Source organism: Cottoperca gobio, chromosome 19, assembly GCF_900634415.1.
Source record: "Cottoperca gobio chromosome 19, fCotGob3.1, whole genome shotgun sequence".
NCBI classification, from domain to species: Eukaryota; Metazoa; Chordata; class Actinopteri; order Perciformes; family Bovichtidae; genus Cottoperca; species Cottoperca gobio.
The window spans coordinates 14,830,529-14,846,760 of record NC_041373.1 but is presented as its reverse complement, the minus strand read 5'-3'; the positions used below and the strand labels follow the sequence as shown (position 1 = coordinate 14,846,760).

Here is a 16,232-nt window from a genome sequence, read left to right as displayed (position 1 = left end):
GTGGCAGAGCAAACCTTTTTTTTCTACAGAGAAATGTCTTGTTACACTTTCATTTAATTTAATACTGAGTGAAACCAATATTCAGATAAACATTTCTAGTCCTGACAAAAAACAAACCTCAACTTAAAGTCCACTTACTAGATTTTTCTGGAACTTTGAACTGCTTCTAACAGTCTTATGTTATGGTGGTGAGTTTTCTGACGTGGATGAAGTAACCCCATCTCTCTGCTGCAAATACTACAAGTAATGTTTGCATTCAGATACTAGAACTATCTAAAGCTTTAACTTTTCCGGCATTAGTGCACGTTAAAAGAAACCGTCTCGTAAAAATGAACAGACATTTGAACCCAGAAACTAAATAGACACACACATGAATTTAGGGTTTATTATTGTAACCATAACAATAAGGTGGATCTCTCTTTATTTTGACCATCAATCCAATCATAATTGTTCTTTTTATCACAGGCAATAGTTATAATAGTGCACTTTTTATATTTAAATTATGATACAGACATTTCTTTTTTTTTTTTAAACACCTTATTCTACTGACCCTTATGAATGGAGAATAGTTTACAATCTTAGCCAGAGTTGGGTCAATGAAAGTGAAGGTGACGAGAAAGATGAAAGTGGTGATGGTGAGCAATCAAAGAGTGTGTACGGACAGTGAGGCAAACAACTTTGTACAGTTTCTCTTGTGATGATGGCCACACAACGGGTGAAGAGGCAGACAGACAGGTCAAACGGACAAGGCATTAAAGCAAGAGATGAAGCAAAACAGCAAGCATTTCATGTGTGTGAGAGAAATGATGTGCCTGTTAGGGTTTGGCTATGTTAGTTAATGTAATATTCCTGGGTCAGTCGGAAACTCTGATCAGCTCAAAATGCATCTCTCACTCAGCCGCCATCCACCCGTCTCACACACACACACACACACACACACACACACACACACAGGTTACCAGAGAAATCAGTGATAAAAGAGATGTGAGAAATAAACAAAGATTATTGGTGCTGTAAGATGAGAGCAACATGTCAGTACTGCTATCCAAGTCATTCTTCTTCTCCGAAAGAAGCACTCAAAAAACAGTGATAATGAGAAATGAGAATTGAAATAGGTTTCTTGAATTAGCTTTTGATATATTTTTGTTGGCATAAAATCTAGTTTGTAAACAAATACATGACACAATCAACCACCTGACCAAATAAATACATAAATAAATAGATAAGATAGGTAAATGGACAAATATAAAAACAAAAAAAAAAGAAACAGAACCGTAGCACTGTGTATCTCTCGGAAAACATTCTGCACTTTTGTTGCATATTGTGCTGTATGGAAGACTGGTGAAAAACATTGACTAGTCTGATAGAGTGCTGGAGTAATACATGACTGTCCGAGTTGCTACGTCTGCTTGCAGAATGGTGCGACTCTCTGGTGATGGGCGTGGGTGCAGTGATGGACTACTTGGCTTGTTGGTGAACACTGAAGAAGTGAGGAGCATGGGGTTAGGAGACTCTTTGCTTGCTTCCCCTTTTGAAGTCCTGCACAACAAGGAATTGACATCGCAAGCCTATAAGTCCGGCATTATGAAAACGTCCATTGATGAATTTCCTTTGTGGGTTTTTTTTTGTTGTTCTTTTATTTTGTTCGGTGTCAGTACATAAATACTATGGCAATAGGAGACAAGCTTGACGAGAAAGGTGGCTTCTGTTTGATCCACAGGCCAGGAATGCTCTTCTCATTCAATCTGGCCTCAAACAGCTGTGATGAGGTTCATGGAAATATTCACGCATAGTGTTTTTTTTTCTTTTCTTCATATAGTAATGTTCATATTTCTGTTCAAATCAAAAAATACTTTTCTTCAGAGCAACAGGGCGAAAAATCTTAGATGCATTGTTTCATATCGTCTCTGAGTAAAAACAAAATACAAAAGAATCAAAACATTTCACTTTAAACGAATGCCATCTAAAACGCAACTGGTCAGCTTCCTCTCTCCGACACTGTTACTGTCTTCACCGCTGTGACTGTGCTACTGACATCCTCAAAACAAATATGTAAACAATAAATACAAACTAAATAAAAAAATATTTTTTTTCACATTCACTTACTTAGCTTACTTAGTTGGTTTTCTTTACCTCAGGAGAAGACCCTTCCAGAGAACTCCAGGATGTAGTTTCTCGTGAGAAAATCAGGACCTTTCGTTCAGCTCATCACCACTCACTGAAGTGGGAGCAGGTTGCTAACTCTTAGGGTTCGTCTGCAGAGACACATCTATAGATACATCTACATTTCTTTCAGTATGGACTGGTAATTGCATGTTGCTTGATAATGATATGAGCGCACTGGTAAATTTTAAGAGTAATTTCTTTTTGGTGTCAGATACTGTATTACAATGATATGGTAGACTAGCCTATCTGATCATTTCAGCATCCTTTAGCAGGCTGATTTGCTAACTGGCATGCACATTAGCACTTCAAAATTCCTAGTTTGATCTGTGAAGCTGTATCTATGATGGATACCAAACTGCTCATTCACATATTATTATTTTTTTCATTAAAAGGGTGATTCCTTAACACTTCGTTCTCATTTAAGGGTAGGAATCCTGGTGATCCAGAAGATCAAAAGAAGGTCAAGTTGGAGGGGGGGAGGGGGGGAAAGCATGACAGGGAAAAGGCTCAATCCTTGCTATGTTCAAGCACCTTCAATAACTTAGTCAAGGAAGAATAGGAGTAGCTCATGGCTTGCAGGGATACTTGGAGATGAAGTTACACTGTCTTCTTTCCGGTGTAGTTCAGGCATCCTGCTGCATGGTCTCGCTTTCTATCCTACGGTTGGGATTGGGTTCCATTGGAGGACAGCAGTCGGGTTCTCTCTTTTGCCGAGCCTCTGCGCTGCAGAACTCCCCCGCTGCCGCCTATGCCTCCTCCATCTGCTCGGTCACCCCACTCGCACCTGTCGCCCCCACCCTCGGAGCGCCTCGAGTTTTGGCGGGTGGGGGTCCCGTGGGGCCGGCCATTCTTCTCATCTGGGAAGGGATCAGGAGACAAGAACAGGAAAGTCACTCTCGACGTATACATGCTAGTGTCTACGGCTCAGGGCAAGAAATGAGTGAAATGCAGGTTTCATTTAAAAAGGGGGAGTTAGCCTGAAATACAGTCGTTTCATTCACATATAATTGCCTATTCCTTTTTAACGGCATTTTTAGCAATAACAACAGTATTGTTTGAACAGAAAACAACTAAGCCTCCAATAAATAACATTAAGCAGACAGCAAGCACACAAACCACTGCTTGAAAGAAAGATTAAATATGCATAGTGTATATTCAGAAAGCTCAGATAGATGGTGACAGACGATGCTTAAAACAGCAACGTCCTCTTCTGTAAATATACCGAAAGAGGTTTCCAGCACAAGGAAAGAAGTATTGGTCAATTAAACAGAAAAGAAAATGGTCTCAGCCTTAAATCAGATTGCTCCTGTACGGACCTAAAACAATAAAGTCAAAGATGAAAACCTTTAATTTTTCTCAGCTGTGACACAAGTGTGTATGAGCAGTCTCACCAGTTAGGGCTTGCACCATGGGCTGATCATGGGAGCTGAGAAGCTGGGCTTGAATCGTTTCCACCACTCGTCTGAACCTGCGACTCGGACCTGGAGATGCACCGATGCACACAAAATATGATACTTGAGTTTCAGTACCAAAACCAGAACTATGCTATATATTTATCTTATATTACATCTATGCAGATATTTCTGTGATTAAAGACAGTTTTTCATTTGGTCAAGTAGGTCATAACTTTTCACACGTTAGTGTCGACACAGAATATAGTATAATAACCTTTCCGTATTGATCCCTTCATATAACTCTCCGCCAGAAAGCAATTAGGCGTCTTCCGAAAAATAAGTAGGTTCAACCAAAAGTACTCCCAAAATGTTAATAGAGTTTGATTAAACTCCCAAATGAAAGGGTTAAATGTCCGCTCCACTTGCCTGAAATGAGGGTGAACGTCACGCTGTAGATTCCTGTCTCCCTCCTTCCCTCCCTCTCGGTCCTCTCTCGCTCCCTCTCGCCTTCGGAGAAAGAAATGTCCACCTGGAATTTGACCGGCTTCTGGAAGACGGAAGGGCCGCCGGAGGACTTGTACTCGGCCCGAAAGCTGGTCTGTGAGAGAACGCTGTGACTGAGTGACGGGATCTGTGTGGTGGGAAGACAGAGAAGAAGCAGAGAGACCGACAGACTTACGAGGCGGGAGAGGTACGGGGTCAAACGTGAGTATAGGGAGACAAAGGGTGAGGGTGAGGAGAAGAGAGAAAGAGTGAGCCATTGGTGAAAGCAAAGTGATACAGAAACGTGCCGCGAGTGAGCAAGATTGAAATAAAGAGAAAACTGAAATAATGAAAGAAATGAAGTGTGTATGATCAGAGTGCGTGTGAAGTCCTTGTAGCTTTGGATGTGAGAGCCATGCCTTCTACGAACAAACGTTGATAGTGAGAGGCGTGAAAGACAGACCGCATCAGATACTCACGGACAGGAAGGCGTGGACGATGTCGGCTTTGACAGAACTCAGAGGTTTGTCTCTGATCACCACAAAGATCTGCTCCTCTTTCTCCAAGCCGATGAAGTTCCCGAACCACGACTTCTTAGCCAGCCTGGTAGCCAGACAAATAAATATACAGTAGGAGCAAATACACAGAGCCGAAGAAAACAGCACAAAACACCTCAGCAATTTATCTCAAGACGTGTGACTTACTCAGGGCTGGATTCTGGAGTTAGACTGGACATGTCTTCTGATGTAGGAACTGAAAGAGACAACTCCCTATTAATATTAACATTTCTATTGAATATCTTTCTGGATCTTTAGCTGGAAGCCAGAGGAAAAAAAACAATTGAGATATAATCCGTTGCCATTTTAGAGGTCTGGATACTGCATGCTGAAACAGAAAATGTATGTTTTACCAATGTTAGAACTAGGGGTTTCGCGATGTACGGGTATTGACGATAACCGTGATACTTTTGAAAAATGAAATATTGATATCATGTTAATAATACAAATATGATAATATTGTGTAAATCAGTACCACTGGTGGTGTTCGAGCTTCACCTGGTGGTACGTAAGAGCCTAGCTAGTACTAACTACTTGCACTCCAACTGGCCCAAGTCCAAAAAATCCAAAACGTCTGACATAGCATGAACTATTAATATTAGGTCGGATTCGGAAAAGTGGAATTTTGGAATGGCTACAATGTCCAAAAAACAGTCGAGAGGCAAGGGAAACGCTGACCCTGACAGTTCAGAGTAAGACGAACCTTTCAATGCTGAAGAAGGGTCGGCAGTTGAGCTGCCAAGCGGCGCCACTTCTAGAAAGAAAATGAAAATATGTTACCAGGCTAGCTACATCAATCTGGGATTTACCGTCACAGGGCCAGAGGAACAGCAAAGGCTGTTTATAGGTGAGGTGGCTCTTTCATTGTTGCATTGTTGGTCCCTGCAGTGGGAAGTGCTATTTGGGAAATTTGATCTGGCACATGGTCGGAAAAGTTTGAGAACCTTTTGAAAAAATGTGTAAATAATCAGCGCCTCTTAAATCATTTCTGCTTTTATCTTTCTCGCTTTGTCTCCCTCCCCCAACACACCACACACTAAAGAGTGTCATTCATTTGCCAACAAAAGAGACAAAACGCACAATAAACATGTTAAAGATGAATTTGACTTATACATTATTATTATTTTTATTAAATTTTTTATAGTTATCGCGATAATATCGTTTTTGTGACTTCTTTTGGCCACGATGATCATGAGTGAAAATCTGATATCGTGACAGCCCTCGTTAGAACGGAGGAAACGTCTTGAAAGTGACGCCTTTACTTTAGTCTCGTCCAAACTCACCTTGCATTTTACGGCGATGGAAACGCGGTGAGCCCAGCAGGTTGTTCTTGAAAGAATTGAGGCGAGTCCTCCAGTGAGCAGAGCTGCTGGCCGCCATGCCGCTTCCCCCTCCAGGACTGGAGGGCGGGGTCAGCGACAGGGAGCCCACCCCTCCCCCTCCCTCCGCCCGCGAGGAGGATGAGGACGAGGAAGAGGAGGGCGGGGTAGAGGAGGGGTGGTGAGGGTGGTGGACAGGGGTGCCCAAGGGTGTGGGCAACGGAGAGCCCTGGGGAGTAACCTGCGGCACAGAGTGGGCAGAGTTTGGGTAGAAGCTCTTAGTCACTGACTTTAGGACAGAGGACGAGGGGAAGAAGAAACGAGGGATGGGTGACAGGAGCGGAGAAGGAGAGGGTGAGCGGGAGGATGGGTTGTGCAGAGGCAGGGATTTGATGGGCTGCAGATGGGGTCGGTCTGCCGGTCCCTTGGTGGGCAGGGTCTGGGTCTTTGGGTTGGGGGGAACTTTGGGCTTGTCATGAGCCCGCGCTGAGCGAGGAGTACTGGCGTTTCCCTGTTTGGGCTCCTTTGTGAGGGGGGTGGCGGTGGCAGAGGTGACGTCTGATTGGCTGAAAGTGAAGATGGGGCTTTGATAGGACTGAGGAGTGGGTTTGTGGGGTGGGGGGTGGTAGAGATGGATAACAAGAAAGAGAAGGGATGGAACATGGAGAAAGGATGGAAATGAATATCATGCTTCATGACAAAAGAGTGCATATAGTGAGTAGTGAAAGTGTCAAATGCAATACTACCAGTGCTGACTATAAACAAATTCATTTCGCCGCTTTAGTCTTTTGTGCCATTTGTAACTTATGTGAGTGAAGGTTAAGTAACAATTGTGGTAGTGACAGGGTTAAAAATGCAGTGACAAAGGACAGTGGCAGTGGAGGTGTTACTGTTAAGTGATTGCTTGCAGTTAAGTGTGATTGATTTACAATCTATGAACAATTTAGAACATGAGCAAATGATCCGATAAACCAAAATAAATCATCTAATTTAAAGGTTCTATGTTGTATTCCTAATAATTGTGCATACAAACTAGTTCATGCATGGTGAGGAAGATATGTGACATGAAGACAGAAGAAAAGAGCCACACAAACCTCCTGTCGAGTGAGATTTAATCTGAGGAGCTGGTGTTGTAATGATGTGTAAGAATGACTAAGGAGCTTGATAAATGGATATTTTAGGGGGTTGTGAAGTGTGGTTACATTTTTTATTTTTTTAAAGCAGTTTAATGCGAAGGTGGGCGATAATGGCAAAAAGAAAGTTATCACAGCATATTGATATTGATATTGATAGTTAACAATATAATTAGTGAAAAAAAAATCATGAATTAGCTAAACAGTACCGTTATCATTTTACCTTCAGAATATTACATGACCTAAATATGAGCACAATGCTAACCATGCTGGCTGGGAAACACACACTGGCACACAAATAGAAGATTGACGCTTTAAAAGGATAGGTTCACAATTTGTCAGGTGTCCATATAAACATTGAAAGAGTTTTTGCTAGCTGTAATCTTATCTCCTGATCCTACTGGCTATTACTGTAAGATATTCATTCTTAATATGCTTTCAATGTAAGTGATAGGGGACAAAATCCATAGTTCTTGTTCGGCTTTGAGGACAGTGTATCATTGCTGAGCTGCAGAGGGAACACAAAGAGGGAATTCTATTCTAAAACCAGTGCAAAATAAGTATCTGACTACTGTTTTAAGACGGACTCGAAAAATTGTGAACCTATCCTGGAACTGTACTAAGGGGGAGTTAAATAATACAAATTAATGTCGGATTTCAATATTTTACAATGCATGCTTGCATCATGTTCAAAGACAGTGCAGGTAATCAAAGCAACAACATTCATGTGTCCAGTAAAGGTTGGCCAACAGGCCCTTACCCTGGGACTGCTGAGAGGGCTGGAGGAGAGACCAGTTGATGCCCCACTGACAGAGCGAGACCTGACAAAGAGACCAGAGGTCAAAAGATCCTTAACAAAGACAGAGTCTGACCAACAAGAAACTGCAGTGTACTGTATACAAGCAAGCATACTGTACCTCTGGCTGTGTGCAGCGGTGTCCAGGGCCCTGCGAGGCGGGGTAGGGGACCCCTGTTCAGTAACACTGAGCACCTCCAGGCTTTTCCTCTCTGGGCGACAGCGGCCGTGGCGCGTCAGCATCGGAGAGTCAACACGCTTTCGAGGAGGGTCGGCTGTGGAACGGCAACATAAAGTTATGACAGGATTTACCAACATCAATTAGCAGTTTCAAGCTAATGTTAAAGCTGCATGTTTTAATAACGTTACATGATATGTTGGGCAACTGCCATAAATAAATAAGATCAGTCTCAAAAAGATGGTTTGTTTCTTTCCCCTGGAAGTGTTACCGTTAAAGTGTTTCTCAAAATGAAAAACACATTTGAATAAACCCTATTGCTTCCTGTTAGTAAGAGATGTTGCAGCATCTTCCATCATCCCGCTCCCTGCTGTCACTATGCAATTATTTTTCTCTTTTGCAAGACTAAAAAGTGTGATTATGTTGAAAGTGATTTTTCCACAGGCCTCTGGCTCTCTGCACCATCTGTGACTGTGATACACTTTATTTACACTAAAAGAATAGTTGCCTTCTTCTGGTTTGAATATCGTAAAAGACAATTATCATTTATTGTTGGTAAAATGTTACACATAGTTCCGTAAAAATACCATCATTTAAAAAAGGATTTTGAAGGACAAAACTACTTGTTCCACATTACTTCACGGAGATCACAGTAACTGATTTTTAGGCTAATGGCTATCAGTGCAAAAATATTGAATCCAAAACTTAACAGTGTTAAGAAAATAATCACAAAGGTAATGAGTATCTGTGTATGGCACCAGACTCACATACTGTGGTACAATCTCTTCCCAGAAACTGAGGCTGAGAAAAGGAGCTCGCTGCCTTCAATGGATCCCTCCTGCCCCCTAATGACTGACCTACGTCATTGCGCGGTGGCAAGTCCTCATCCTCATAGCTGGGGTATCGCTCTTTCCTGTCCAGCAGCAGGTAATAGATCATCTTCTCCTGGTTTTCTCTGAGACAAAGAGAGAAAGATAGACAGAATTGTCACCTGGGCACCTAAACATTTGACCACAGACATAAGGTATGTTCAAGAGCTGGATCCTCTAACGCCTGTAGTCCTCCACTGAATACATCATTACAATAAAACGCAGACTTTTTGAGTACAAACCAGTGCATGTTTTGAAGTCCTCTATGTCACTTTGTTGTGACAAGGAGCACCTGACTGCACCATGACTTTGATATCTGTGACGCTACACCACACAGCAGCCGTCTATCCACCATCTTGCATGCTTACACCCTGTGGTGAGTCACTCAACCTGACTCAGAACAGGAGTTTGACATGATGAGAGGAAACCATATCCCCGCTCCGCTTTCACACAGCTCTCAAAATGTCTGTCCACAATACAAAGGGCTCACTAAAAATCAGATGTCAAGTACATATACCAGAATATTATTAACTCCTGAGCACAATCCAATAAAACAGTCCTGAAATAAATACTACATTTTGTGCAATTTATAATATTTAACTGTGTTGACTGTGAGAAGTGGAATAAGTTAGAATTATTCTTGTGTTCTGTTTTATGTTGTTGTCCAATGTACTGTGTTGCTATTATGTCTTACATAATGCTTACGTAATGACATATATTTTTTCTTTTTGTGCTCCTCTGTTTATATAAATGATATAACCTTTCACTAATAGTTTTCAAATCATATCCCACCATAGCCTCATAACGCAGTCGTGGGTTTATTGTATGGCTATTGCATTATGTATTAAGTGTTTCTATTTTCCTGGTCACAATCGTACAATCATGCACTGTGAAACACAGTCATGTTAAGAAAAAAAGACTTACTCTTCACATTGCAAATCACGTGTGAGCTTGCCTCGGTCTCGGAAACAACCCAGCGAGTGCATGCTGTCCAACACATCTGGGTCCAGCTCAGTCAGGGAAGAGATTCGCCTCACACACACTCGCCTGGGAGGAGGCTGCTCAGGACACGGCTCATTGCGACCACCCCTGGGAGACACACACACACACACACACACACGTAACACACAATGAAGCCCAAATGAATGACACAGATATATTGTATATGATTAAATATGATGCAGCATCTCTTTAAATTGGTATTTTATTCAACAGTCCAAAATGAACGTATACTCACAGATACCAGGCGTGTTTCTGGATGGCCTCTAGCTGTAAAGGGTGACAGGGCAGATGGGGCCATTAGCTCCTACAGTCTGTAAACAGCCAGATGGCCACAGAGCTGTGCTGTGTAAACACTTCACACCAGATATTTTTCTTTACGTGCACAAAACTTCTCATCAGTTCTGAATATTGTGCATTAAAATCCCAATCTGCATGCGTCATTCTGATTTCTGTTTAGGCATGGGATGATATTTTTTAAATTTCATGTCACAATTATTCTGGCAAAAATAACTGCGCTTCACGATATTATCCCAGTAATCTTTAGAATATGCTAAGAACTCACTGAAACATGCTGATCTACAGGTAGAACACATTTACACAGGTATAATTGAGAGGTGTATACCACAGGTGTAAATCTGACTAAATTATCTCATTATACAATCTGCATAATGACACTTTTTATCAATTACAGGTGTTTATGTGGCATTCAAACCCCCTGTGTATGAGCCTGGTGTGAGCGCAGTCTCATACCGTGAGCCTCTTTTCAGGGTTGACCTCAATCATGCCCTTGAGTAGGGACTGACAGTCCGGGGGGATGAAGTGGGGCATGTGGAACACCCCGCTCTTCACCTTCTCCAGGAGCTGCCGTAAATTGTCATGGTCAAAGGGCAGGGCACCCTGTGGGAGACAAGGAGAGAGGGAAGGAAGGAACTTGACTTGAAAATGCAAACACATGAAAGGGTATTTACTAAAGGACCAAGTTAGACAGTAAAAAAAAAAACAGGAGTGAAAGACATACCACCAGCAGAGCAAAAAGGATGACCCCACAGCTCCACACATCTGCTCTTCGCCCGTCATATTTCTCTCCCTGCCAAAGACAGAAGCCACATGAATTCCACACACACTATTTAAAAACCCCAAATGAGCGACATTGATTGATTCAATTCATGGATATAATTCCCTGTATAACACTGTAATCTATTATAATCCAGCATTTAGTTCATCTCAGTCCAAACTATTATTATTAATTGATAGAACCGGATAATATTGCTGTTCGACTGCCTTCGTGCATCTCTTCCTAAAGATGAGCCTTCCTAATAACAATCCAATCCAAACAGCCTCTGTATTCCATTAAGACTTTTGAAATGTGTTTTTATGATGTAGAAACAATTAGTGATGTTGTGTGTTAAGCTCATGTAACAATGTGCTCGCCACTAAATGAATAATGTATTAACATTGTTTGCTCATTTATATTACAGGTACCAACATTTGAAGAAAACGTACCCGTATAACTTCAGGGCAAGCATAATGTGGTGATCTGAAAGGAAAGAAATGGGTTAGAAGCAACATTACTAATTAAAAGTAATACTAGTAATAGTAATAGTATAACTAAAGCAGTATAGAAAAAAGTCTTTAGCTTCTGTGGACACTTCTGATAATGTTATATGCATAGATGTCACTTTTTGATGGGTGCACAGGTTATGAGCACACTCACAGAGTTGGTACTCACCCACAGCTGGTCTCTAACAGACTGTCTCCCACCTGTAGGGAGGCCATGCCAAAGTCAGCGATACGGATGTTGTTCTTTTCATCCAGGAGCAAGTTCTCAGGCTTCAGGTCTCTGTGACTGCACAAATACAACACACACTATTAAACCTCCAGTGCTGATTATTGCATTTCAGCTAAACTGTGACTGCAAGGCTTCCATACTGTGTCTTTAATATTGGTTCACGCTACGCAATAACAAGTTTTTCCATTAATTTATTACTTGATATGTTGTCACAATAAATGTGTCTAAATGATAGATGACACATCTAATTGGCATCGATTCTTCATTGTTTAAAGAGTTTTATTTAAGAACCACTGCTCGCTCTGCAAAGAAACCAACCAGATGGAATGACTGTGGCAGAAATCCAAAGCAGAGATGATCTGCCTGAAGAACTTCCTGGCCTCTTTCGGAGTCAGCCGGCCCTTCTTCACCAGGTAGTCAAACAACTCTCCTCCCGACACATGCTCCAACACCAGGTACCTGTCGGCATACATGGAGAGCAGTGTGATTTAAAACGTTCAGACAGGAGGAGAGACAAAAAGGATAAATTAATAAAATAAAATCTAACCTCAGACGCCATCAATTTATGATGTCGGATTCTAGGACTACAATATTGAGATTAAATCTTGTAATTCATCTTTTTTATGTCTACTCTGACAGCTGTTCATTTCGCGTTAAAAGCATTTTGAGTATTTTTCCTCAAGATAGATCAAAAACATTTCAGTATCATTGTAAGAGATGAAGGAGAAACTTGTGAAACGTGAGAATTAGAGTGATGAGAGCAGATTAATATAGTTCTTAAGAGCAATATTTATACCCATCACGCTCCAAAGTTCAGTATTCAGCAGCAAAAAAAAAAGCATGCAGACTGCACTGAGCCCAGTTGTGAGGCTCTTTTGAATGCAGAGGGAACTCACAGGTATTTGTTATTCTCGTAAACATCATGCAGCTTCAACACATGCGGATGCTCAATCAGTTTCAGAATGGCAATCTCCCTCTCAACCTGGTTAGAGAGAGGAGACAGATGTACAGAAAAAGAGATGAAGATACTAAAGCAGAGCACACAAGACACTGTTATTTTTGAAGCAACAGAACAGAGGAGAATACAGAAGTTAAATATAGAGAATATGGAGCAGTTTGTGCATCTTGCTATATACAAAATTAGCATTATCGTCACTGCAACAACCTCAACAGCATCATACTGTACCTTCATCAGGACTGACTCAGACAGCTTCTCTCTGTTGACTATTTTGATCGCTACCTTCTGACCCGTAATACAATGGACCCCGAGCTTGACCAGTCCTGAAATAACAAATGTAGAGGCACGCAGGCATGAAAGACACATCATCTATAGTGTAAATTTAGAAGTTTAAAATCCAGTTAGGTGTACTCACCTGTCTGTCCCTTCCCCAGTGTTTTTTCCAGTCGGTAGGGCCCAACATATTGAGCTGACTGACTCAGAGACAGTTCCTTACTCATACTGCTCTTGAAGGAGGCTAATACACTACTACTTCTGCACAGTGGTTATTGCAATCGCTGTGATATTAAACAGCGTATACAGTTATCGTGAGATACAAGATGGTGCTCAATTTAGAAGAAGGAATAGCTTTATTTCAGTGATAACCCTGCTACACTGAAGTTACTGGGTGAACGTGTAAAAAATGCAAACTGGTGCTGATTTACAACATCTGGATGATAAATGAACATTCTTCATCTAAACCTGGTTAATACACAAAGCTAAATATGTTTGTTCTGAAGCACAGTTCACATGTACAACGTTGATATTTAACAAAAAAACAGCTTGCTAGTGGTAGTTTAAAGCAGAGAAACTGAGATGACAGCAAGTTATTAGGCTGTTTTAAGCGTTAAATACTACCCTAAAGATAAACATGACAAGGTAGGCAAACTAAAGAGTTTCACTCCTGTGCATTAGCTTAATTGTATAATGACGTTAACTATATATGACGGTTAGTAAGAAAATGATCGCGTGACGTTAACGCTATAAAACAACCAAGTGTTTTTTTCACGTCTGCTGCAAATATTTATATCCTTTGCTGGTCGAGTCTAACCAAACAAAACGTCAAAGACGTCAGGTAAATGTTAGCACTGATAATTAAATCAGTTTTTATTCTGTCAGGCCTGTTTTACAGGTGCAACAACATGCTATGTTTTAGCCTCGCCGCCGCTCTCCCACACAGCAGCGAGGCTAGCTTTAGCTTCAACGCCTGGACCAACGGCCGTCTCGCTGTCAAAAAAACCGACTCCTCCTGAAGTTCCCGGGCATCGCCAAACGGTAAGATTTATCACACGGCCGCCACATTCTCACAATATTTCGAGGTGAAACGCGTATTCCTAGCAAAACAACCATCCTTAGCGTAGCGTAGTCCTCCCCCTCCCTGTCTCTCCCCGTCTCTCTACATCCCTGCAGATCACAGCATCTTCTCCTCTCTCCTTTTGGCGTGTCCTCCTCCCTCACCGGCGGATACACAGGTAAAAAAAAAACACAGATATCCGCAGATCAACCCGCACTATTATCGACTGCTTTATCCCCCTCCTCACTTCTGATAATAGTTCACGCAGGGTAAAGGCCCCCTGTATTAAACTCCCTTCGGTTTTCTTGCCGTAAATCGATATTTTCTCTCTCCTCTTCCTTCCTTCGTCTCACTCGCATCAGCATCCGGGTCCCACTCTCTCTCCATCCACTCTCCTCGCGCCTATCCTCCCCCGCCCTCATCCTCCTGATCGTCTTCCTCAAAATACGCTTATGTCTGCATTCACCTCAGCACCGCGGCCACACCGTGGGCCCCGTGAGCTGCTGCGGACACCTCCCTCACTGTTATCATGAGAAACCTTTGCAAACATCGCCAGAGGCAGCGGATGGGACGCTGCTGGTTAGGGGATGCTGGGGTGCTTAGGCCCGGCTCCGGCCTTTTAGAATCACTGGTGTCCCACAGCATGTGGGCCGCAGGTGGGATTTTGTTTTTGATTGCATTTAATATAAGGTGTACAATTTAATTTGGTACAATTAGGAGGTATTTCCATTTTATGCAACTTTATACTCCACTACATTTCAGAGGGAAATATTGTAAACTCTTCAGTCAAATTAAAAATACAATTATGATTTATTATTAATATTATTATCACTGATTGAGGTCTAGGGCGAAATTCAAAAGCTACCTAGCCTTTAAAGTAATTAGATTTAGCTCCACTTTTACCAGCTGCAGAGTATTTCTACTCTGTGGTATGAGTACTTCCTCCACCACTGTACCTCACATATCTAATGGCATGCAGCTGTGGAATTCAATTATTTTACTTAAGCAACAATAGCAAAAATAATGACTCCATTACCAGTTACCAGTTAGACTTAAATGTACTCAAATTCTTTACTTGTGGTACTTGTACTTTTCAGATAAACATTTCACCTACAAAGCATGTAATCAATGTATAGAACATGATGCATTATTATAAATAAATATTTTTTAATTCTGGCATTACTACTTTTTACGCAGGGATCTGACTACTTCTTCTACCCCTGTCCATTACAAGTAATGAATAATCCTTTTAATCAAGTACAGATGTATTAACAGCTAAATGTACTCATCAAGTATTCATGTTGGTCAATGTTGTGGCCGGTTGACCCAATTCTAATTATTATTATTTTGTACTATTGAGGAGTTTAATATAAAAATGTATCATATTAAAATCATAATGTTCAAAGTAACTTTTAATAGCTATCAATAATTTATTTCCACATGGACTAGAAGTATGAAGTGGAATAAAATGGCCACATATTTTGTGTGACCTTCTAAATACAATGGCAGCTCCATTTTACATAATATCATCACACTGTACTTTTGTATTCTTATGACACAAGATGATAACAGCAATGTCCCAGAAAGTCTCAATAGCAGCCATAGACCATGGGACATTTAAACCTCACTGAAACCCACACTAAAATAATATTTTCTGATGAGCACACCTCCTTAAAGAAGGGTGAACTATCACACCTCTTCATCTGGAGATGAAACAGAAAAGACAAGTGTTGGTTGCTGCTTTAAATTAATCACACAGGGATGAAAAAGGAGGTAAGTAGGACAGTTGTATGTATCATCTGTAAAGTGCCTTGAAAAATCTCTAAATCTCAATTTGAAATGTTGTGTGTGGGCGGATAATTCCCCAAAGCCCATCTTCATCTGTGCCTAGCTGGTTGATTTACACGCAGCCAGAAGGATTTGTCTCCAACCACGGAGCAGAAATAGATTTGAAAACATACTCATCCTGCCATTTTCTGCTTCGCTCTAATGGCACATACGTGGTCTTTTGAGATCAAAGTGCTTCAGGACAATGACAATAAGTAGGCCTAGATCAGTGCCTCGAATTATGAAGTGCATCCACCTTAATGGAAGATAACAAGCAAGTCTACATTTAAGAAATATACTTTGTAAAACAGTATGCTCTGTTTGGTTTGGTCCTGATGGAATAAAAAATTAAAGCAACAAGGGAATCCAAGAAGCAAACCTGGGGGAAGAAAAAGTAGGACAAAAAGTCTCAGTCTACAGTTGTGTTG

At 41.3% G+C, this 16,232-nt stretch overlaps 1 protein-coding gene across 9 annotated transcripts; it reads right to left on the bottom strand.

Annotated features, from left to right (window-relative positions):
* Nucleotides 1–453: 453 nt before the first annotated feature.
* brsk1a (BR serine/threonine kinase 1a) lies at nt 454–14,363 on the bottom strand. 9 transcript variants are annotated; one of them, XM_029456164.1, is made up of 20 exons: nt 13,060–14,363; nt 12,873–12,967; nt 12,583–12,668; nt 12,005–12,145; nt 11,627–11,743; nt 11,401–11,434; nt 10,916–10,984; nt 10,648–10,794; nt 10,133–10,164; nt 9,820–9,984; nt 8,794–8,981; nt 7,970–8,123; nt 7,813–7,873; nt 5,884–6,160; nt 5,304–5,354; nt 4,748–4,796; nt 4,523–4,646; nt 3,987–4,191; nt 3,558–3,647; nt 454–3,035 (listed from the first exon to the last, which is right to left on the bottom strand). In XM_029456164.1, exons 1-20 carry the CDS (start codon nt 13,142–13,144, stop codon nt 2,824–2,826), a joined length of 2,382 nt encoding a protein of 793 aa, XP_029312024.1. In that variant the 5' UTR covers nt 13,145–14,363; the 3' UTR covers nt 454–2,823. The 9 variants fall into 9 exon arrangements, with proteins under 9 accessions (XP_029312024.1, XP_029312025.1, XP_029312028.1 ...); XM_029456165.1 differs by having other exon boundaries at nt 454–3,023; XM_029456168.1 differs by having other exon boundaries at nt 8,884–8,981.
* Between the last annotated feature and the right edge of the window lie 1,869 nt (nt 14,364–16,232).

What these genes read in the sequence shown, in the direction of transcription:
- brsk1a (XM_029456164.1), bottom strand. Translation starts at nt 13,144, where the DNA reads ATGAGTAAGGAACTGTCTCTGAGTCAGTCAGCTCAATATGTTGGGCCC. An exon ending in CTGTTAGAGACCAGCTGTGG is followed by an intron (nt 11,435 to 11,626) that starts GTGAGTACCAAC and finishes CTTTCCTTTCAG; the next exon opens with ATCACCACATTATGCTTGCC. An exon ending in AAGAGATTGTACCACAGTAT is followed by an intron (nt 8,124 to 8,793) that starts GTGAGTCTGGTG and finishes GCCGTTCCACAG; the next exon opens with CCGACCCTCCTCGAAAGCGT.